This window comes from Salvelinus fontinalis, chromosome 17 (genome assembly GCF_029448725.1).
Source record: "Salvelinus fontinalis isolate EN_2023a chromosome 17, ASM2944872v1, whole genome shotgun sequence".
NCBI classification, from domain to species: Eukaryota; Metazoa; Chordata; class Actinopteri; order Salmoniformes; family Salmonidae; genus Salvelinus; species Salvelinus fontinalis.
In genome coordinates this window covers 28,948,104-28,971,689 of record NC_074681.1, presented here as the reverse complement: position 1 = coordinate 28,971,689, position 23,586 = coordinate 28,948,104, and the positions used below count along the sequence as shown (strand labels likewise).

Below are 23,586 nucleotides of genomic sequence, written 5' to 3'. Positions count from 1 at the left end.
AAAAACGGAAAAGGGATATTTAACCTACTCAAAGAGATGCTTCAAAGGTAGGATGCATATGCCTACTCAATGTAATTCTAAGCTAAATCTGAATAACCAAATCTATTATTCTGGTGTTCCTTAAATTCTGTTTGGTGCTTAACCTTTGGGAGGGGGGTGTGTCTGTGAGTGAGAAAAAGTGTGTGTGTGTGTGAGGGAGAGTGTAGGATGTGTATAAAGTGGTCTGAATAGTAGGTTAAAGATGGTTTCATATAGGCCTAGTGCAGGGTTTCCCAAACTCTGTCCTCTGGACCTCAAGGGATTCACATTGCCCAAGCAAAAACCAGCTCTGATTCAAATAATCAACTAATCATCAAGCTTTGATCATTTGAATCAACTGTAGTGTTAGGGCAAAAACCAAAACGTGCACCCCTTGGGGTCCCGAGGACCGAGTTTGGGAAACGCTGGTCTGGTGTGTTTTCCCCTTACTGCCACATTGAAAATGCAGATCAGTATGCATTTCTATTCCTTACTACATTCCTCCTGCCCAATCATAGGTAGGCCTTTGGAAATTAGCAAATCAGCTGTTTTCTGCAGTAGCCTTTTCTATTATACAGTAAAAAAAAAAAAATGGTGTGTAGTCCAGGACTAGGTGTTGTCTGTGTCCAGGAAACCGCTCTTAAAGGTAATAGTGAAGGAACTCAACAGTTAACTTAATTTACCAAAAGTATGTACACATTTCATTGTGTATTTCTCATGTTTTAGAATGGGTCAAGATGGCAAGTGTTCCAAGATGTCCTGGGCACAGACCAAGAGAACCTAGATCTTGCTAATGTCAACTTGATGCTGGGACTCCTTGTACAGAAAAAGAAACAGCTGGAAGCGGTATGTATATTTTGTGTAGGCAGTGCATATTTAACCAGTATACAATGAATGGCGTCGGGCGGCTTTACGCTAACCGAATGTGAACTTGTATGCTTTACCCTAACTTTTACCTTAACCTCACTGAAGCTATACCACATTAACCTTAACAAACCCTTGTCAATCCCTATGCTGTTTTTTCTGCCAGTCAAATATACACTTTTGTTTATTCTTAACATAAAATTGATCCTATAAAGTAGGGATGGGCATTTAAAATATCAGTTATCAAATAATATGATATTTTTTCAGATATCTGGTTAGTTGAAATATGTGTGTTAAGGGAAAGTGTTTTTTAAAAACTTCCATGGAGACCTGCTCTTGCGACATGAGAGAGTTGGTGCTCTGCTTGTTTCAGCAGTGGGGTGAGAGAGGAGCAGGGGCCGGTGTGTGTGACAGTCTATGTGTGTAGCATGGAGGGAGAGAGAGAAAGCAGCCAAACCAACTCACGCTAGTTAGACAAACATGTTGCTACCATAGGTTATCTATCATACCATCTGATAGTACCTATCTTGACTGCGTCAAATTGTTGTAAAGAAGCAAGGCTAATTGAGGCTATTATGCTGCGCTATTCAGCCAATGTCTGCAACTCCATTCATATAAAACAATAGCCTACCTGATGGTTGATCATTGTAGCCTGCTCCTTTTCATTTGTGTGTAGGCTACCTGTGCGTCTTTCACTCATACAAATTGTCAAACTGTTTCATAAAAATTCAGAATGTAATGTTCTATCTATGTAGGCTATGTAGCAATATCACATAGATAATTTAAAAGAAATGCGCTTTATAGTCATACCTTGATCGATCGACCTTTAACTCTGTCTGTTTATTCCCATAGGAATCACAAGCTGCTCAACGTCAGATCCTAATGGAATTCCTCAAAGAAGCAAGAAGAAATAAAAGAGAGGTGTACCCCATCTCTGTTTGGGATTGCATCTAAATATATTTCCATATTTAAGTACAGTATTAATCTGTGAGGAAATAACCATTTGTTATTGTGTTTTATCAATCAGCAACTGGAACAGTTGCAGAAGGAGCTAAACTTTTTGGAGGAGGATATCAAGCGTGTTGAGGTAAAATAATGTACATAGATAGCTATTTTAACATATCTGTACTCCTGAAATGAATTAGAATTCAGAGGTCTAGTTTCCTAGACACAGATTAAGGCTAGTTCTGGAGTAAAACGCGACTCAGAAACCACCACAGAATTTGACAAATGTACTCCTCCACTGTGTTTTTTGGTTTTCATGTACAGTTATGCAGGTTAAGCCTGTCTGTTGATGAGTTTTTAAAGCGAAATAGATTGTACATTTTCTAGGAAATGAGTGGACTGTACTCGCCAGTGAGTGACATGGATCGTAACTTGGACAGCACTGTACCTAATTTCGAGGCTCCCTCACCTGCACCCAGGTAAAACAAAATGTCCTGTACTTCAATTAGTCTTGTGAAAGGAACAAAGTAAATATCTGACTCAGAATATATTCATCATTCTATGAATATCCTTTAAAAGGTGTGAAAGAGTTGAGGTTTGACAGGAGACAGATACAGTTGAAATTGGAAGTTTACATACACCTTAGCCAAATACATTTAAACTCAGTTTTTCACAATTACTGACATTTAATCCTAGTAAAAATGCACTGTCTTAGGTCAGTTAGGATCACCACTTTATTTTAAGAATGTGAAATGTCAGAATAGTAGTAGAGAGAATATGTTATTTCAGCTTTTATTTCTTTTATCACATTCCCAGTGGGTCAGAAGTTACACTCAATTAGTATTTGGTAGCATTGCCTTTAAATTGTTTAACTTAGGTCAAACATTTTGGGGAGCCTTCCACAAGCTTCCCACAATAAGTTGGGTGAATTTTGCCCCATTCCTCCTGACAGAGCTGGTGTAATTGAGTCAGGTCTGTAGGCCTCCTTGCTCGCACGCGCTTTTTCAGTTCTGCCCACACATTTTCTATGGGATTGAGGTCGGGGCTTTATGATGGCCACTCCAATACATTGACTTTGTCGTCCTTAAGCCATTTTGCACAACTTTGGAAGTATGCTTGGGGTCATTGTCCATTTGGAAGACCCATTTGTGACCAAGCTTTAACTTCCTGACTGATGTTTTGAGATGTTGCTTCAATATATCCACATAATTTTCCTCCCTCATGTTGCCATCTATTTTGTGAAGTGCACCAGTCCCTCCTGCAGCAAAGCATCCCCACAACATGATGCTGCCACCCCAAAGCTTCACGGTTGGGTTGGTGGTCTTTGGCTTGCAAGCCTCCCCCTTTTTCCTCCAAACATAACGATGGTCAGTATGGCCAAACAGTTCTATTTTGTTTCATCAGAAGAGAGGACATTTCTTCCAAAAGTACAATCTTTGCCCCCATGTGCAGTTTCAGTCCGTAGTCTGGCTTTTTTATGGTGGTTTTGGAGCAGTGGCTTCTTGCTTGCTGAGCGGCCTTTCAGCTTATGTCGATATAGGACTCGTTTTACTGTGGATATAGATTATTTTGTACCTGTTTCCTCCAGCTTCTTCACAAGGTCCTTTGCTGTTGTTCTGGGATTGATTTGCACTTTTCGCACACCAAAGTACGTTCATCTCTAGGAGACAGAATGCATCTCCTTCCTGAGCGGTATGACGGCTGCGTGGTCCCATGGTGTTTATACTTGCGTACTATTGTTTGTACAGATGAACGTGGTACCTTCAGGCATTTGGAAATTGCTCCTAAGGATGAACCAGACTTGTGGATTTTTTTTTTCTTCTGAGGTCTTGGCTGATTTCTATTGATTTTCCCATGATGTCAAGCAAAGAGGCACAGCGTTTGAAGTTAGGCCTTGAAATACATCCACAGGTACACCTCCAATTGATCAAATTATGTCAATTAGTCTATCAGAAGCTTCTAAACCCATGACATAATTTTCTGGACTTTTCCAAGCTGTTTAAAGGCACAGTCAACTTAGTGTATGTAAACTTCTGACCCACTGGAATTGTGATACAGTGAATTATAAGTGAAATAATGTTTCTGTAAACAATTGTTGAAAAATTACTTGTGTCATGCACAAAGTAGATGTCCTAACCAACTTGCCAAAACTATAGTTAGTTAACAAGACATTTGTGGAGTGGTTGAAAAACGAGTTTTAATGACTGAAACCTAAGTGTATGTAAACTTCCGACTTCAACTTTATATATTCATAGTACCAGTCAAGAGTTTGGACACACCTACTCATTCAAAGGTTTTCCTTTATTTTACCAGTTTTCTACATTGTAGAATAATGGTGAATACATCATCTATGAAATAACACATATAGAATCATATAGTAACCCAAAAAGTGTTAAATCAAAATATATTTTTAGATTCTTCAAAGTAGCCACCCTTTTCCTTGATGACAGCTTTGCACACTCTTGGTATTCTCTCAACCAGCTTGACCTGGAATTATTTTCCAACAGTCTTGAAGGAGTTCCCACATATGCTAAACACTTGGCTTGTTTTTCCTTCACTCTACCATCCAACTCATCCAAAACCATCTCAATTGGTTGAGGTCAGGTGATTGTGGAGGCCAGATCATCTGATGCAGCATTCCATCACTCTCCTTTTTTGTCAAATATCCCTTACACAGCCTGGAGGTGTGTTGGGTCATTGTCTTGTTGAAAAACAAATGATAGTCCCACTAGGCGTAAACCAGATGGGATTGCATATCGCTGCAGAATGCTATGGTAGCCATGCTGGTAAAGTGTGCCTTGAATTCTAAATAAATCACAGACAGTGTCACCAGCAAAGCACCCACACACCATTACACCTCCTCCGTGCTTCACGGTGGGAATCACACATGTTGAGATTTTGCACCAAAAATGTCATTCAGACAGATTTCCATCGATTTAATGTCCATTGCTCTTGTTTCTTGGCCCAAGTATTGCTTGTGTTTCTTGGCCCAAGCTCTTCTTATTGGTGTCCTTTTGTAGTGTTTTCTTTGCAGCAATTCTACCATGATGGCCTTATTCATGCAGTCGCCTCTGAACAGTTGATGTTTAGATATATGTCTGTTACTCTGTGAAGCATTTATTTGGGCTGCAATTTCTGAGGCTGGTAACTCTAATGGACTTATCCTCTGCAGCAGAGGTAACTGTGTGTCTTTCTTTCATGAGAGTCAGTTTCATCATAGAGGTTGATGGCTTTTCAAATCAAATATAACTTTGTCACATGCGCCGAAAACTACAACGTGTAGACTTTACCATGAAATGCTTACTTACAAGCCCTTAACCAACAGTGCAGTTTAAGAAGAGTAAAACAAATATTTACCAAGTAGTCTAAAATAAAAGTAATAATAAAAACGATCACAATAAGAATAACAATAAGGCAATATACAGCGGGCACCGGTACTTAGTCAGTGTGCAGGGGTACAGGTTAGTTGAGGTAATTTGTACATAGAGGTGAAGCGACCATGCATAGATAATAAACAGCGAGTAGCAGCAGTGTACAAAAGGGAGGGGGGACCAATGTAAATTGTCCGGTGGCGATTTTATTAATTGTTCAGCGGTCTTTAAGCTTTTGAGGAGCCTTTTCTGGTCCTAGAGTTGGCGCTCCGGTACCGCTTGCCGTGCTGTAGCAGAGAAAACATTCTACAACTTGGGTGACTGGAGTCTCTGACAACTTTATGGGCTTTCCTCTGACTCTGCCTATTATAAAGGTCCTGGATGTCAGGAAGCTTGGCCCCAGTGATGTACTGGGCCATTCGCACTACCCTCTGTAGCGCCGTGATGCAACCGGTCAGAATGCTCTCGATGGTGCAGCTGTAGAACCTTTAGAGGATCTGGGGACCCATGCCAAATCTTTTCAGTCTCCTGAGGGGGAAAATGTTTTGTTGTACCCTTTTCACAACTGTCCTGGTATGTTTGAACCATGATAGTTTGTTGGTGATGTGGACACCAAGGATCTTAACTCTCGACTGCAATTTGCAACTGCACTTGAAGAAACTTCCAAAGTTCGGATTGACAGTTCAGATTGACTTTGTCTTAAAGTAACGATGGATTGTCGTTTCTCTTTGCTGATTTGAGCTGTTTTTGCCATAATATGGACTTGGTATTTTACCAAATATAGGTATCTTCTGTATACCACCCCTACCATGTTACCACTGATTGGCTCAAACGCATTAAGAAGGAAAGAAATTCCACAAATTAACATTTAACAAGGCACACCTGTTAATTGAAATGCATTCCAAGTGACTAACTCATGATGCTGGTTGAGAGAATGCCAACAGTGTGCAAAGCTGTATTCAAAGCAAAGGGTGGCTACTCTAAGGAATCTTAAGTTGTTTGCCACTGCTAGCGGCTTTTACCTTTTGCACAGACACCCATCCACTTTCAGCCTGGATAATACTTGCCAGTATCGGACTGTTTTCTCCACTTTCTCCGCTTCCTGCCGTAAGCGCTGGACCATTACCCCTGATCATCACAGCCAGCTAGCTTTGAGCCAGGCCCACCTCCCGGCATGTTAACAACAGAAGCCTCCTCCCTAAGTTTGTTTTACTCACTGCTTTAGCACACTCCGCCAACCCTGATGTCCTTGCCGTGTCTGAATCCTGGCTTAGGAAGGCCACCAACAGATTTCCATCCCCAACTACAACATTTTCTGTCAAGATAGAACTGCGAAAGGGGGAGGAGTTGCAATCTACTGCAGAGTGAGCCTGCAAATTTCTGTCATACTTTCCAGGTCTATGCCCAAACAGTTCGAGCTTCTAATTTTAAAAATGAATCTCTCCAGAAATAAGTATCTCACTGTTGCCGCCTGTTATAGACCCCTCCTCAGCTCCCAGCTGTGCCCTGGACACCATATGTGAATTGATTGCCCCCCATCTATCTTCAGAGTTTGTTCTGTTAGGTGACCTAAACTGGGATATGCTTAACACGTCGGCCGTCCTACAATCTAAGCTAGATGCCCTCAATCTCACACAAATTATCAAGGAACCCACCAGGTACAACCCTAAATCCGTAAACATGGGCACCCTCATAGATATTATCCTGACCAACTTGCCCTCCAAATACACCTCTGCTGTTTTCATTCAGGATCCTCATCCCGTCACTGCCTCATTGCCTGCATCCACTATGGATCCGTGGTCAAGTGGCCACCCCTCATAACTGTCAAACTCTCCCTAAAACACTTCTGCGAGCAGGCCTTTCTAATTGACCTGGCCTGGGTAACCTGGAAGGTAATTGACCTCATCCCGTCGGTAGAGGATGCCTGGTCGTTCTTTAAAAGTAATTTCCGCACCGTCTTAAATAAGCGTGCCCCTTTCAAAAAAATAGAACTAAGAACAAATATAGCCCCTTGTTCACTCCAGACCTGACTGCCCTCGACCAGCACAAAAATATCCTGTGGCGGACTGCATTAGCATCGAATAGTCCCCGCGATATGCAACTTTTCAGGGAGGTCAGGAACCAATACACGTAGTCAGTCAGGAAGCAAAGGCTAGCTTTTTCAAACATAAATTTGCATCCTGTAGCTCTAACTCCAAAAAGTTTTGGAACACTGTAAAGTCCATGGAGAATAAGAGCACCTCTTCCCAGCTGCCCACTGCACTGAGGCTAGGAAACACTGTCACCACCAATAAATCTACGATAATCGAGAATTTCAATAAGCATTTCTCTACGGCTGGCCATGCTTTCCTCCTGGTTACCCAAACCTGGACCGGCACAAATCAGCTGGGCTAGACCATCTGGACCCTCTCTTTCTAAAATGTTCCGCTGCCATTGTTGCAACCCCTATTACCAGTCTCAGCCACGCTCAAGGTATTAAACAATATCATAACCGCCATTGATAAGAGACAGTACTGTGCAGCTGTCTTCATCAGCCTGGCCAAGGCATTCGACTCTGTCAATCACAGTATTCTTATCAGCAGACTCAACAGCCTTGGTTTCTCAAATGACTGCCTCGCCTGGATCACCAACTACTTCTCAGCTAGAGTTCAGTGTGTCAAATCTGAGGGCCTGTTGTCCGGACCTCTGGCAGTCTTTATGGGGGTACCACAGGGTTCAATTCTCGGGCCGACTCTTTTCTCTGTATATATCAACGATGTCGCTCTTGCTGCGGGTGATTCCCTGATCCACCTCTACGCAGACGACACCATTCTGTATACATCTGGCCTTTCTTTGGACACTGTGTTAACTAACCTCCAAACGAGCTTCAATGCCATACAACACTCTTTCCGTGGCCTCCAACTGCTCTTAAACGCTAGTAAAACTAAATGCATGCTTTTCAACCGATCGCTGCCCGCCCGACTAGCATCACTACTCTGGACGGTTCTGACTTAGAATATGTGGACAACTACAAATGCCTAGGTGTTTGGCTAGACTGTAAACTCTCCTTCCAGACTCACATTAAGCATCTCCAATCCAAAATTAAATTGATAATCGTCTTCATATTTTGCAACAAAGCATCCTTCACTCACCGCCAAACATACCCTCGTAAAACTGACAATCCTCTGATCCTTGACTTCGGCGATGACAAAATAGCCTCCAACACTCTCCTCAGCAAACTGGATGCAGTCTATCACAGTGCCATCCGTTTTGTCACCAAAGCCCCATAAACCACCCACCACTGCAACCTGTATGCTCTCGTCGCCAGACCAACTAGCTCTGTAAGTCTTTGCTAGGTAAAGCTCTGCCTTATCTCAGCTCACTGGTCACGATAACAACACCCACCTGTAGCACGTGCTCCAGCAGGTATATCTCACTGGTCATCCCCATTGCCAACACTTCCTTTGGCCACCTTTCCTTCCAGTTCTCTGCTGCCAATGACTGGAACGAATTGCAAAAATCACTGAAGTTGGAGACTCATATCTCACTTACTAACTTTAAACATCAGCTATCTGAGCAGCTAACCGATCGCTGCAGCTGGACACTGCCCATCTGTAAATAGCACACCCATCCAATCTACCGATGTCATCCCCATATTGTTTTTATTTACTTTTTGCTCTTTTGCACACCAGTATTTCTACTTGCACATCATCATCTGCACATCTATCACTCCAGTGTTCATTTGCTAAATTGTAATTACTTCGCTACTCTGGCCTATTTATTGCCTTACCACCTCACGCCATTTGCACACACTGTATACAGACTTTTTTTCTATTGTGTTATTGACTGTATGTTTGTTTTCCATGTGTAACTCTGTGTTTGTCGCACTGCTTTGCTTTATCTTGGCCAGGTCGCAGTTGTAAATGAGAACTTGTTCTCAACTGGTCTACCTCGTTAAATAAAGATGAAATAATAAAAAATAAAAAAAATATTAAAAAATAAAACAATATTTTTGGTTACCACATGATTCCATATGTGTTATTTCAGACTTTTGATGTCTTCACTATTATTCTACAATGTAGAAAATAGTAAATATAAAGAAAAGCCCTGGAATGAGTAGGTGTGTCAAGTTTTGACTGGTACTGTATATATACTTACGGTAACAAGTCTTGTCTTTGCAGTAGTCTTATAGATTCTACAGAGTATGTGAGTCAACCTCCAGGTTTTGGTGGAACTTCACAGGTAAGTCTGACCCACTGTAATTTTCTGAGAGTCATACGCTGCATCCCAAATCTCCACCCTTCTAGTCATCATGGATTTAAATGCATAGGATTGGTGTAAGCATTGGATGGGGTGAGTTTTCACCATTGTTAAATCCATGCGACAAAGTGTGCAAGTTTACACTGGAGAAGGGTGGAAAATCGGAACGCAGCCATAGAGAACCATTGATTTTGTTTTTTCAGGTTCACGATTTGCAAATGTATGTGTTTAGTGTCTCATGTTTGATTTTAAGTCTTCTATTTCACCGTCAGGGGAAGAGACAAACATGGTACAACAGCACTCTGGCTTCTCGGAGAAAGAGGCTCACAGCACACTTTGAAGATCTGGAGCAATGCTACTTCTCTGACCGGATGACGCGGATAACAGGTAACCTAGGTTTCAGTAGAATTTGGATTATACAGCGCTACTTAAAAGGCTTCTCTGGAATGAGGTCCATATCTGGGTGAAGTCATGTCCTTGTATTCCAAAAGAAGAAGGTTGACAGCATCTCCCACAAATGACCACGACAACTTTTACTTGACTAAACTACATTATCTTGCAGAACATAATTTAGACTTGAGGTTCCTGCCAAGACATGAGGACAAATCCCATAATAAACAACTAAAACATTATTAATTTTCTAAGTGTGTTCTGGATTCAATATTTGTTTGTCTTGTTTTAGATGACACCAGGAACTTAAATCAACTGGATGATTTCATGGAGTGTCTCTCAAAGTTCACACGCTTCAACTCTGTGCGGCCGTTGGCGACCCTGTCTTATGCTAGTGATCTCTACAATGGCTCCAGTATTGTCTCTAGGTAATTTCAACTGTCAAACACAAAACCTTTTGATGGCTTAGCATATTAGTTACTGTCATAGGGCCAGTTTCCCAGACCTTGACTAAGCCTAGTCCTGGAATAAATCAAATCAAATGTTATTTGTCACATGCGCTGAATTCAACAGGTGTAGACCTTAGTGATTACTTACAAGCCCTAACCAACAATGCAGTAAAAAAAATATATATATTTTTTTAAATAAATAAGAATAAGTAAAAGTAACAAATAATTAAAAAGCAGCAGTAAAATAACAATAGCGAGTCTATATACAGGGGGTACTGGTATAGAGTCAATGGGCGCGGACACCAGTTAGTCGGTGTAATATGTACATGTAGATAAAGTTGTTAAAATGACTATGCATAGATAATAACAGAGTAGCAGCACGTTAGATTCTCCCTTGAGCTTTCTTTTTCGTCTAGGTTTAATTAAGGTCAGAGAACCTGGCCCATTGAGTCCACCAGCTTTCTGATTCTACTCGTTAGATTTAGCTCCATCCTAATGGTTAGTATGTACTTTGACCTGCGGAGGGTGCTCTTGTATCACAATACATCTTCTATTTGCCACTGGAGTGTAGCAGAAGGTACTGCAATGTCGTTTGCTGCCTCTATCTCTATGGAAAAATTGCAATCTAATGGGAGACATGGTGTTTTCCCAGTTGGCGCCCCATTCCCTATATAGTGCAGGTCAAAAGTAGTGCACTGAACTATATAGGGAATAGGCTACCATGCTTTACAAATCATGAAGTATTGCTTTATTGCACCTACATTTGCCATTGTGTTACTCGTTTGATGTGACGTCTTATTGGCTATTGAGCTTGATGTTTTGCTCTCTCTGTCTCTGCAGTATTGAATTTGACCGTGACGGCGATTACTTTGCCATCGCCGGCGTCACCAAGAAAATCAAGGTGTTTGAATATGGTACTGTGATCCAGGATGCTGTGGACATTCATTACCCTGTCAATGAAATGACGTGCAACTCCAAAATCAGGTGCCCTTTAACCCCATTTTATCGTTGAGAATTACCAACTCTGTATTATAATAGAAACTATACGCTTAACAATTTGGGGTTTTGTTTTAAAAGCTGGCATAGATTTCCGTATGTTTTCTATATCTAGCACATTCAATAATCCTCCTAGAAACATGGAAGAACAGTTCTCGGCTCTTACATCCCCATGCATTTTGTATTTCAGCTGTATCAGCTGGAGCAGCTACCACAAGAATCTGTTGGCTAGCAGTGACTACGAGGGAACAGTCATCCTGTGGGATGGTTTCACTGGCCAAAGGTCAAAGGTCTATCAGGTATGCACCAGGGGCCTCCTTTATAACCACATTTCTGTAGAGCTGTAGGCAGAATGTTTTTATATTTCACAGTGACTTTTTCAAACTAAACATGCATGCTGCCTATAGCGAGTGCCTCTCCCCGCATCCTGCAAGATTGACTGTATATTGGAAACAATTTAAAAGTATGCTTCAGCCCATACTTCTATTCAAAGGATAAGTTGTTGTTCAATATTTTGTTTAACAATAGATTATTGTGTTTCTATCGGACAGTCACACTGTAGTCTCCCCATACTGTCAAGTATTTTAAATAAGCTACCGGTCTATTTCCTGTGTTGGCAGAATGTTACATTTTTTGCTGTAATTTATGTTGTATCTGGCAAAGGATTGTCCGTTTCTGAAAGAGACAATGATGGCAAATTGTTGTGGACCTGTCAGCAGAACATTTGAATTCAACAATGTCGTCAAAAATCTCATTCCAAAATCATCTGCATTAATATGGATTTGGTCCCCCCTTTACTGCTATGACAGCCTCCACTCTTCTGGGAAGGTTTTCTGCTAGAATGTGGAACATTGCTGCAGGGACTTGCTTACATTCAGCCATGAGCATTAGTGTGGTCGGGCACTAAATTTGTGCAATTAGGCCTGGCTCGCAGTCGGTTTTCTAATTCATCCCAAAGGAGTTCGATGTGTTTGAGGTCAGGGCTCTGTGCAGGCTAGTCAAGTTCTTCCACACCGATCTCAACAAACCATTTCTCTATGGACCTCGCTTTGTGCACGAGGGTAATGTAATGGCATAGGATGCCAAAAAAACAAATTGAAATTACTGTAGGCTACACACAGTAATAGTATCCATGCTATAAACCGCACTGCCTAGGGGATTACATACAGCAAAACTTGAAAATATACTGAACAAAAATATAAATGCTACATGCAGAGTTATTTTTTATAAGGAAATCAGTCAATTGGAATAAATTAATTTGGCACTAATTTATGGATTTCAAAAGATATGGGCAGGGACACAGCCATGGTGCCAGGCCCAGCCAGTCAGAATGAGTTTTTCCCCGATTTTAAAGGGCTTTATTACAGACAGAAATACTCTTAGGTTTCATCAGCTGTTCAGGTGGACAGTTCTCAGACATTCCTGCTAGTGAAGAAGCTGGATGTGGAGTTCATGAGCTGGCGTGATTACACGTGGTCTGTGTTGTGAGGCCGGTTGGACATGCTGCCAAATTCTCTAAAACAGCGTTAGACGATCTTGCTTCTGTTGCCTGTTTGAGTGTTTAATAGCCTACTGGTTCTGTGAGCACCAAGCCTCATGCAACAACAAAATGTTGGAGAAAGCAATTTCACACATTCAGCTGTTTTTTTAAATCTTTGCTATGCTGTGATAAAGGCCTTACAATTTATTTTCAGTTAGGACAGACTGGTATTACTTAAGTTATTTAGTGTTGTTTACACTGTTCCAAACAGGCAGAAAATGTATATTGTCATCTAACTGCACCTGTTTGTCACACACAATATACACGCAGCTCTCGTTCCTATACCCTCCTTTTTCTTGATCTCCATCTTGTTATTGCAATTATTATTATGATCATTATAATGATAAGTAATATTGTTATCATTAGTAGGTTTTGTATAGTAGCCTTGTATAACCATCAATCTGTAGGCCTCAGAGCGCGTCTTGTTAGGCTTAATACCGTAACTTACTTAGGCCTATATTTCAATACTTATATAGGCTACTGCATCAATCAATCTTTTATTATTCTTTTCATCACACAGCATACGAGACATTCATGCTTTGAAATGCAATCAAGCAAAATTAGCCTAAACAATAAATACACCTCAATTCACGAATGCATGCAACAGTTGTTAGTGTGCTGTAATAAAGGTTTTATCTTTTTTTTTTACAGACTCTATGTTTACACTGTTCCAAATAGTCCGGAAAAGTGATATTATCTAACAGCAACTGTTTGGCACACACAATACTCACGCAACGCTTGCTCCTCCTATACCCTACTAGTTTCTTGATCTCCAGTAGTTTCCACAACTAAGAAAAATGTCTTCCACAGATCTGACTTCCCCTTTCCCTCCTGAGCAACCAGTAAACATTTGCCAGTTTCGAGTTTTTTTTGCATGTCTTCCTCATCAATTTCGGGGAATAGGGATTTTTTTCCCCGATAACTGAACTTTTTAGTCAGAAGCAATTCAACTAAATGTCTGATTGTTGCAGCTTCAGCACAGGCAGCACAATAAACACTTGCTGTGGTGCCTTTTCGCTGCAGTAGGGAAGAGAGTGAGAACGTGCGCCAGTCACACAGGCACTCACTGTCATTTTTTTAAACACCGTGACCCATCGGGCTCTTGAGTCATTTGTGTGCTTAAAGCATCAGACAAGCTCAGTGCTTGTAGTTGTCAAACAATACCTGCAGGAATGTCCACCAGAGCTGTTGCCAGAGAATTGAATGTTAATTTACCAAAAGCCGCCGCCAACATAGTTTTAGATAATTTTGCAGTACATCCAACCGGCCTCACAACTGCAGACCACGTGTACCCACGCCAGCCCAGGAACTCCACATCCGGCTTCTTCAGCTGTGGGATCGTCTGAGGGGGTGCTGAAGCATATTTCTGTATGTAATAAATCCCTTTATGGAGAAAAACTCGTGCCGATTGGCTCGGCCTGGCTTCCCAGTGGGTGGGCCTATGCTGTGTGTACCATGTTGATGGCGCCTTTGCCCAGTCATGTGAAATCCGTAGATTCGGTCCTAATTCATTTATTTAAATTGACTGATTTCCATATATGAACTGTAACTCAGTCAAATCTTTGAAATTGTTGCATGTTGTGTTTTATATTTTTGTTCAGTATAGATTCCTGTGTGTAATTATTTTAGAATCCAGAAATAAAACGCACACACTTTTCGGTCTTCTCACTAACGACAAATGGCTGCTTCGTATTTTGTTTTATGATTTTTATTTTATTTAAACTTTATGTAACTAGGCAAGTCGGTTAAGAACAAATTTCTTATTTACAATGATGGCCTACCCCGGCCAAACCTGGTCGACGCTAGGCCAATTGTGCGCCACGCCCTATGGGACTCCCAATTACGGCCCGGATGTGATACCGCCTGGATTCGAACCAGGGACTGTAGTGACGCCTCTTGCACTGAGATGCAGTGCCTTAGACCGCTGCGCCACTCGGGAGCCCATGAATAAGCATGTCATATTCCTCATTTGCACAAAATACTTAGCCCTAATTGCCTGCTTGCCATAAAATTCTTGAACCACTAGAAGATGTGCGTACGCATGGTCTAATCTTTGCGTGGAGGAAAGGCCATTCTCCCGTCAAGTTTTTATAAATGTCAACTATTGTGGGAACTGATACACACACATTTTGGTGTATATTTTGTACGTATGCATGGTTTATAAATGTTTCCCCTGGCGCACTCATTTCCCGAGGTTCCCCACTTTCAAATACCACTGCTCCAATACAATGGAACAGACCACAGCTGTGTATATTGTTGCTGCTAATGCCCCCTATACCCAGAAGCTTTTACCTTTTGTTTGGTTGTTTAGACACTACAGTATATCCATTACTAAATGGAAACGTCCACTTTGCAGATGTATTAAATACATATTTCATGCACTCTGTCTTGAAAGTAAACCATTGCTAAAATATACACTGTTCTCCTGGGCTAGTGAGATTCTTTGGGGGTAGAATGATCTGTAGATTTGAAATCTCTTCCGTTATAGAAGTCAGTTATGTTTGTTTCACACCTGTGATGTTCCTTCAGGAGCATGAGAAAAGGTGTTGGAGTGTCGATTTCAACCTCATGGATCCCAAGCTTCTAGCTTCTGGTTCTGATGATGCAAAAGGTAATGTTGAAACAATGCAATCGTTTGTTTGCACTTCTCCCTGTGTCCTAATCAACAAGATGCCTGCTGGATTTAAAGTGAACATAGTGCTAGTTTCAACATCTTTGTTGTTTTGTTATTGATCTAGGATTGCATATGGTTTTTGTTTTATCTTTCAGTGAAGTTATGGTCTACCAACCTTGACAATTCAGTTGCCAGCATCGAGGCCAAAGCAAATGTGTGCTGTGTAAAGTTCAGTCCAACGTCGAGGTATCATCTTGCTTTTGGTTGTGCAGGTAGGTTCATCTGTGACGCTACAATGCTTTCGGAAAGTATTCAGACCCCTTGACTATTTCCACATTTTGTTAGTCTTATTCTAAAATGGATTAAATAAAATAAATCCTCATCAATCTACACACAATACCCCATAATGACAAAGTGGTAACAGCTTTTTAGAAATGTTTCCACATTTAGTAAAAATAAAAAGCAGAACTACCTTATTTACATAAGTAGTCAGACCCTTTGCTATGAGAATAGAAATTGAGCTCAGCTGCATCCTGTTTCCATTGATTATACAACTTGACTGGAGTCCACCTGTGATAAATTAAATTGATTGGACATGATTTGGAAAGTGGCACACCTGTTTATATAAGGTCCCACAGTTGACAGTGTATGTCAGAGCAAAAACCAAGCCATGAGGTGGAAGGAATTGTCCGTAGAACTCCGAGACAGGATTGTGTCGAGGTACAGATCTGGGGAAGGGTACCAAAACATTTCTGCAGCATTGAAGGTCCCCAAGAACACAATAGCCTCCATCATTCTTAAATGGAAGAAGTTGTATTTAATTATCTTTTTCTCCACAATTTTGTGATATGCAATTGGTAGTTACTCGGGAGAGGCAAAGGTCGACAGCCGTCCGTCCTCTGAAACACGACCCTGCCAAGCCGCACGGCTTATTGACACACTGCTTGCTTAACCCGGAAGCAAGCCGCATCAATGTGTCAGAGGAAACACCATCCAACTGGTGACCTAAGTCAGTGTGCATGTGCCCGGCCTGCCACAAGGAGTCGCAAAAGCGCGATGAGACAAGGACATCCCAGCCGGCCAAATCCTCCTCAAACCCGGATGATGCTGGGTCAATTGTGCGCTGCCTTATGGGTCTCCCAGTCGCAGCCGGCTGAGACAGCCCGTGATCGATCAAGTGCCTTAGACCGCCGCGTCACTCAGGAAGCTCTAAATGGAAGAGGTTTTGGACTTCCTAGATCAGACCACCCGGCCAAACTGAGCAATCGGGTGAGAAAGGCCTTGGTCAGGGAGGTGACCAACACCACAATGGTCACTCTGACAGAGCTCCAGTGGTTAGTGTTGGGCCAGTAACCGAAAAGTTGCTGGATCGACTCCCGAGTTGTTCTGCCTCTGAGCAAGGCAGTTAACCCACTGTTCCCGGGTGCCGAAGACGTGGGTGTCGATTATGGCAGACCTCTGCACCTCTCTGATTCAGAGGGGTTGGTTTAAATGTGGAAGACACATTTCAGTTGAATGCATTCAAATCAAATGTATTTATATAGCCCTTTGTACATCAGCTAATATCTCAAAGTGCTGTACAGAAACCCAGCCTAAAACCCCAAACAGCAAGCAATGCAGGTGTAGAAGCACGGTGGCTAGGAAAAACTCCCTAGAAAGGCCAAAACCTAGGAAGAAACCTAGAGGAACCAGGCTATGAGGGGTGGCCAGTCCTCTTCTGGCTGTGCCGGGTGGAGATTATAACAGAACATGGCCAAGATGTTCAAATGTTCATAAATGACCAGCATGGTCAAATAATAATAATCACAGTAGTTATCGAGGGTGTAGCAAGTCAGCACCTCAGGAGTAAATGTCAGTTGGCTTTTCATAGCCGATCATTAAGAGTATCTCTACCGCTCCTGCGGTCTCTAGAGAGTTGAAAACAGCAGGTCTGGGACAGGTAGCACATCCGGTGGAGAGGTCAGGGTTCCATAGCCGCAGGCAGAACAGTTGAAACTGGAACAGCAGCAAGGCCAGGTGGACTGGGGACAGCAAGGAGTCATCATGCCAGGTAGTCCTGACGCATGGTCCTATGGCTCAGGTCCTCCGAGAGAGAGAGAGAAATAGAGAGAGAGAGAAGGAGAGAATTAGAGAGAGCATACTTAAATTCACACAGGACACCGGATAAGACAGGAGAAGTACTCCAGATATAACAAACTGACCCTAGCCCCCCGACACATAAACTACTGCAGCATAAATACTGGAGGCTGAGACAGGAGGGGTTAGACACTGTGGCCCCATCCGATGATACCCCCGGACAGGGCCAAACAGGAAGGATATAACCCCACCCACTTTGCCAAAGCACAGCCCCCACACCACTAGAGGGATATCTTCAACCACCAACTTACAATCCTGAGACAAGGCCGAGTATAGCCCACAAAGATCTCCGCCACGGCACTAACAAGGGGGGGTGCCAACCCAGAATGCATTCAGTTGTACAACTGACTAGGTATCCCCCTTTCCTCTGTGGAGATGGGAGAACCTGCCAGAAGGACAACCATCTCTGCAACACTCCACCAATCAGGCCTTTATGATAGACTGGCCAGATGGAAGCCACTCCTCAGTAAAAGGCACATGACAGCCCGCTTGGAGATTGCCACCAGGCACCTAAAGGACTTCCAAACCATGAGAAACAAGATTATCTGGTCTGAAAAAAACAAGATTGAAGTGTCACGTCTGGAGGAAACCTGGCACCATCCCTACGGTGAATCATGGTGGTGGCAGCATCATGCTGTTTGAATGTTTTTCAGCGGCAAGGACTGGGAGACTAGTCAGGATCAAGGAAAACATTTACGGAGCAAAGTACAGAGTGATCTTTGAAGAAAACCTGCTCCGGAGTGCTCAGGACCTCAGACCGGGGCGAAGGTTCACCTTCCAACAAGACAACGACCCAAAGCACACCACCTAGACAACGCAGGAGTGGCTTCGAGACAAGCCTCTGAATGTCCTTGAGTGGCCCAGCCAGAGACCGGACTTGAATCCGATCCAACATCCCTGGAGAGAACTGAAAATAGCTGTGCAGCGATGCTCCCCACCCAACCTGACAGAGCTTGAGAGGCTCTGCAGAGAAGAATGGGAGAAACTCCCCAAATACAGGTGTGCCAAGCTTGTAGCTACATACCCAAGAAGACTGGCAGCGATTACAGCATCGAAAGGTGCTTCTACGAACTACTGAGTTGAGGGTCTGAATACTTATGTAAATGTGATATTTCAGTTTGGTTTTTTTTGCGAACATTCCTAAAACCTTATTTTTCACTTTGTCATTGTGGGGTATTGTGTGTAGATTCATGAGGAAAATAAATAAAGTTGTAACCTAGCAAAATGTGAAGTCAAGGGGTCTGAATACTTCCCCGAATGGGTGATTCTCACAATCTTGGTTTCTTTGATTTCAAACATGAAATCTTTAAAAATACTTGCATCAACAAATTTCCTTTTTAGACATTAATAACAAGGTCTGAAGTGTTTGTGAGCATTAATTTATAAACATTTACTGACAATTTAACACCTTTTGAACATATTTTCCCGAAACAAGTCTTTTAAAAATCTCATTAAGGCAATGGTTTGAAAACCACAAGACCATTAGGAAAGGTAATACATTAAAAAAAATATTAAGTCATGCACAGTTACTTGAAACTCTGAAATAATATATATTTTTTAATTACATTTTTTATTTGATTTTGACTGATTTCTCTCATTACCGCAACACCTTCTGCAATCTACAACCTAATATTTTTGATATTTCATTGAAACCTGACATATTTTCAAAATGTGGCAAGCCTGAAGAACATAACGTAGATAATCTGCACATGCAGTTAAAAGCAAACTACTATTTTTCCATTCATTAAATTAACACCTGTTGCAGTAATGATACATAGGTTTCGAAAATGGGGTTGATGATTTCGATAATGATAATAAGTATACTAAGACAGAGGTATGGTTAAAAACATTATACAATTTGATGTAGAAAATAAATTAGATAATATTGGCACAATCATGGATTCAAGTTCAATCAATTTCATTTTGCAGTGCTTCAAAGTACAGAACAAACAATACAGTGCCTTGCAAAAGTATTCACCCCCTTGGTATTTTTGCTACTTTGGTGCATTACAATCTGTAATTTAAATTGGTTTTTATTTGGATTTCTTGTAATGGACATTGACAAAATAGTCCAAATTGGTGAAGTGAAATGAAAGAAATTACTTGTTTTAAAACGGAAAAATGTAAAACGGAAAAGTGGTGCGTGCATATGTATTAACCCCTTTTGCTATGAAGCCCCTAAATAAGATCTGTTGCAACCAATTACCTTCAGAAGTCTTAGATTGCACACAGGTGGACTGTATTTAACTAAGTGTCACGTGATCTGTCACATGATCTCAGTATACAGTTGAAGTCGGAAGTTTACGTACACTTATGTTGGAGTGATTAAAACTTGTTTTTCAACCACTCCACAAATTTCTTGTTAACTAACTATAGTTTGGGCAAGTCGGTTAGAACATCTACTTTGTGCATGACACAAGTAATTTTTCCAACAATTGTTTACAGACAGATTATTTCACTTATAATTCACTGTATCACAATTCCAGTGGGTCAGAAGTTTACATACACTAAGTTGACGGCGCCTTTAAACAGCTTGGAAAATTCCAGAAAATTGTGTCATGGGTTTAGAAGCTTCTGATAGGCTAATTGACATAATTTGAGTCAATTGGAGGTGTACATGTGGATGTATTTCAAGGCCTAACTTCAAACGCTGTGCCTCTTTGCTTGACATCATGGGAAAATCAAAAAAAATCAGCCAAGACCTCAGAAAAAGATTGTAGATCTCCACAAGTCTGATTCATCCTTGGGAGAAATTTCCAAACGCCTGAAGGTACCACGTTCATCTGTACAAACAATAGTATGCAAGTATAACACCATGGGACCGCGCAGCCATCATACCGCTGAGGAAGGAGACACGTTCTGTCTCCTAGAGATGAACGTGCTTTTGTGCGAAAAGTGCAAATCAATCCTAAAACAACAGCAAAGGACCTTGTGAAGATGCTGGAGGAAACAGGTACAAAAGTGTGTGTGTGTGTGTAATATATATATATATATATATATATGTGTGTGTGTGTATACTTTTTCTACATTTTCCTACTTTACAGACTCAAATGGATTTAAGAAAATGTTTCCTCCGCAACACACACACACACACACACACACACACACACACACACACACACACACAATACCCAATAATGACAAAGCAAAGACAGGTTGAGAAATGTTTTGCAAATTTATAAAATAATAATTTATTATTATGAGACTCAAAATTGGTGCATCCTATATACACAGTAAAACAAGTCCTATATTGATATAACCTGAAAGGCTGCTCAGCAAGGAAGAAGCCACTGCTCCAAAACCGCCATAAAAAAGCCAGACTACGGTTTGCAACCCACATGGTGACAAAGATCAGACTTTTTGGAGAAATGTCCTCTGGTCTGATGAAACAAAAATAGAACTGTTTGGCCATAATGACCATCGTTATGTTTGGAGAAAAAAGGGGGAGGCTTTCAAGCCAAAGAACACCGTCCCAACCGTGAAGCACGGGGGTGGCAACATCACGTTGTGTGGGTGCTTTGCTGCAGGAGGGACTGGTGCACTTCACAAAATAGATGGCATCATGAGGTAGGAAATGTATGTAGATATATTGAAGCAACATCTCAAGACATCAGTCAGGAAGTTAAATCCTGGTCGCAAAGGGGTCTTCCAAATGGACAATGACCCCAAGCATACTTCCAAAGTTGTGGCAAAATGGCTTAAGGACAACAAAGTGAATGTATTGGAGTGGCCATCGCAAAGCCTTGACCTCAATCCCATAGAAAATTTGAGGGCAGAACTGAAAAACCTGTGCGAGCAAGGAGGCCTACAAACCTGCCTCAGTTACACCAGCTCTGTCAGGAGGAATGGGCAAAAATTCACCCAACTTATTGTTTAAGCTTGTGGAATGCTACCCAAAACCTTTGACCCAAGTTAAACAATTTTGAGGCAATGCTACCAAATACTAATTGAGTGCATGTACACTTCTGACCCACTGGGAATGTGATGAAAGAAATTTAAAGCTGAAATAAATCATTCTCTACTATTATTCTGACATTTAACATTCTTAAAATAAGGTGGTGATCTTAACTGGCCTAAGACGAGGTGTTTTTTACTAGGATTAAATGTCAGGAATTGTGAAAAACTGAGTTTAAATGTATTTGGCTAAGGTGTATGTAAACTTCTGACTTCAACTGTATATACACCTGTTCTGAAAGGCCCCAGAGTCTACCATACCACCAAGCAAGGGGCACCACCAAGCAAGCGGCACTATGAAGACCAAGGAACTCTCCAAACAGGTCAGGGACAAAGTTGTGAAGTACAGATCAGGGTTGGATTATTAAAAAAATATCAGGAACTTTGAATATCCAATGGAGCACCATTTTAAATCCGTTATTAAAAAATGGATAGAATATGGCACCCCAACAAACCTGCCAAGAGAGGGCCGCCCACCAAAACTCACGGACTAGGCAAGGAGGGCATTAATCAGAGGCAACAAAGAGACCAAAGATAACCCTGAAGGAGCTGCAAAGCTCCACAGCGGAGATTGGAGTATCTGTCCATAGGACCACTTTAAGCTGTACACTCCACAGAGCTGGGCTTTACTGGAAGAGTGTCTAGAAAAAAGCCATTGCTTAAATTTAAAAAAAATAAGCAAACACGTTTGGTGTTCGCCAAAAGGCATGTGGGAGACTCCCAAAACATATAGATGAAGGTACTCTGGTTAGATGAGACTAAAATTTAGCATTTTGGCCATCAAGGAAAACGCTATGTCTGGCGCAAACCCAACACCTCTAATCACCCCGAGAACGCCATCTCCACAGTGAAGCATGGAGGTGGCAGAATCATGCTGTGGGTATGTTTTTAATTGACAGGGACTGGGAAACTGGTCAGAATTTGAAGGAATGCTGGATGGCGCTAAATACAGGGAAATTCTTGAGGAAACCTGTTTCAATCTTCAAGAGATTTGAGACTGGGTCGGAGGTTCACCTTCCAGCACGACAGTGACCCTAAACATACTGCTAAAGCAACACAAGTGATTTAAGGGGAAATTTTTAAATGTCTTGGAATGGCCTAGTCAAGCCCAGACCTCAATCCAGTTGAGAATCTGTGGTATAACTTAAAGATTGCTGTACACCATCGGAACCCATCCAACTTGAAGGAGCTGTAGCAGTTTTGCCTTGAAAAGTGGGCAAAAATCCCAGTGGCTAGATGTTCCAAGCTTATAGAGACATACCCCAAGAGACTTGCAGCTGTAATTGCTGCAAAAGGTGGCTCTACAAAGTATTGACTTTGGGTGGGTGAATAGTTATGCACACTCAAGTTTTCCATTTTTTTGTCTTATTTCTTGTTTGTGTCACAATAAAAAATATTTTGCATCTTCAAAGTGGTAGGCATGTTGTGTTAATCAAATTATACGAACTCCCCAAAAATATATTATAATTCCAGGTTGTAAGGCAACAAAATAGGAAAAATGCCAAGGGGGTGAATACTTTCGCAAGCCACTGTAGTCTAAAATCAGAGAACACACAAAAACAACACATACATAAACATTAGAATAGCACGTCATCATCACTACACACACTGGCCTGTGAAGTGTCTCTTGGGGATGATATTTCTGTGACCCCAAGCTGATGGAGCGTCTTTATCTTCAAGCCAAAGTTTTAATGCGAGCACATGTTTCTCTGTCTGTGAATCTTCGCTGGCCAATCCAAAATGGCTTAAGTTTAAATAAATAAGGCTTGGAAAGGTTGTGCCTTGACAGACAATCTTCTATGAAGATATTCCGTAAGAGAGCCGTAACGGACACTATCTGGCCCTTTTTTTCAAATTTTGATGAAGGAAGTGGCTAACAAGTTCGCATTAGTCTTCTCTGGCTGTTATTGGGTGATGTTCTCTGACCTCTCTTAGTAGTTTTCTTCTGGACCTCTCTGCCTTCTATGTTGACAATTACCTGCTTCCTCTTGGCCATCATCTCAATTATTTTCAGTCTTTTCTTTACGTTGACCATCTCTTTGGTCGTCTCCAGCAGCTTCTTTTCTGTGT

General features: G+C 41.6%; 1 protein-coding gene across 2 annotated transcripts in view; it reads left to right on the top strand.

Moving 5' to 3' along the window:
• Positions 1-23,586, top strand: part of LOC129814119 (E3 ubiquitin-protein ligase COP1-like) — a 33,333-nt gene that overhangs the window by 3,850 nt on the left and 5,897 nt on the right. The window contains exons 5-15 of one of the 2 annotated variants that reach the window (XM_055866930.1): positions 745-864; positions 1,735-1,803; positions 1,910-1,969; positions 2,215-2,306; positions 9,359-9,419; positions 9,710-9,824; positions 10,120-10,255; positions 11,117-11,260; positions 11,463-11,571; positions 15,345-15,423; positions 15,582-15,698. In XM_055866930.1, coding sequence (XP_055722905.1) covers positions 745-864; positions 1,735-1,803; positions 1,910-1,969; positions 2,215-2,306; positions 9,359-9,419; positions 9,710-9,824; positions 10,120-10,255; positions 11,117-11,260; positions 11,463-11,571; positions 15,345-15,423; positions 15,582-15,698 — 1,102 coding nt within the window. Of the gene's footprint in view, positions 1-744; positions 865-1,734; positions 1,804-1,909; positions 1,970-2,214; positions 2,307-9,358; positions 9,420-9,709; positions 9,825-10,119; positions 10,256-11,116; positions 11,261-11,462; positions 11,572-15,341; positions 15,424-15,581; positions 15,699-23,586 lie in introns of both variants that reach the window. The other variant, XM_055866929.1, reaches the window with a different exon arrangement.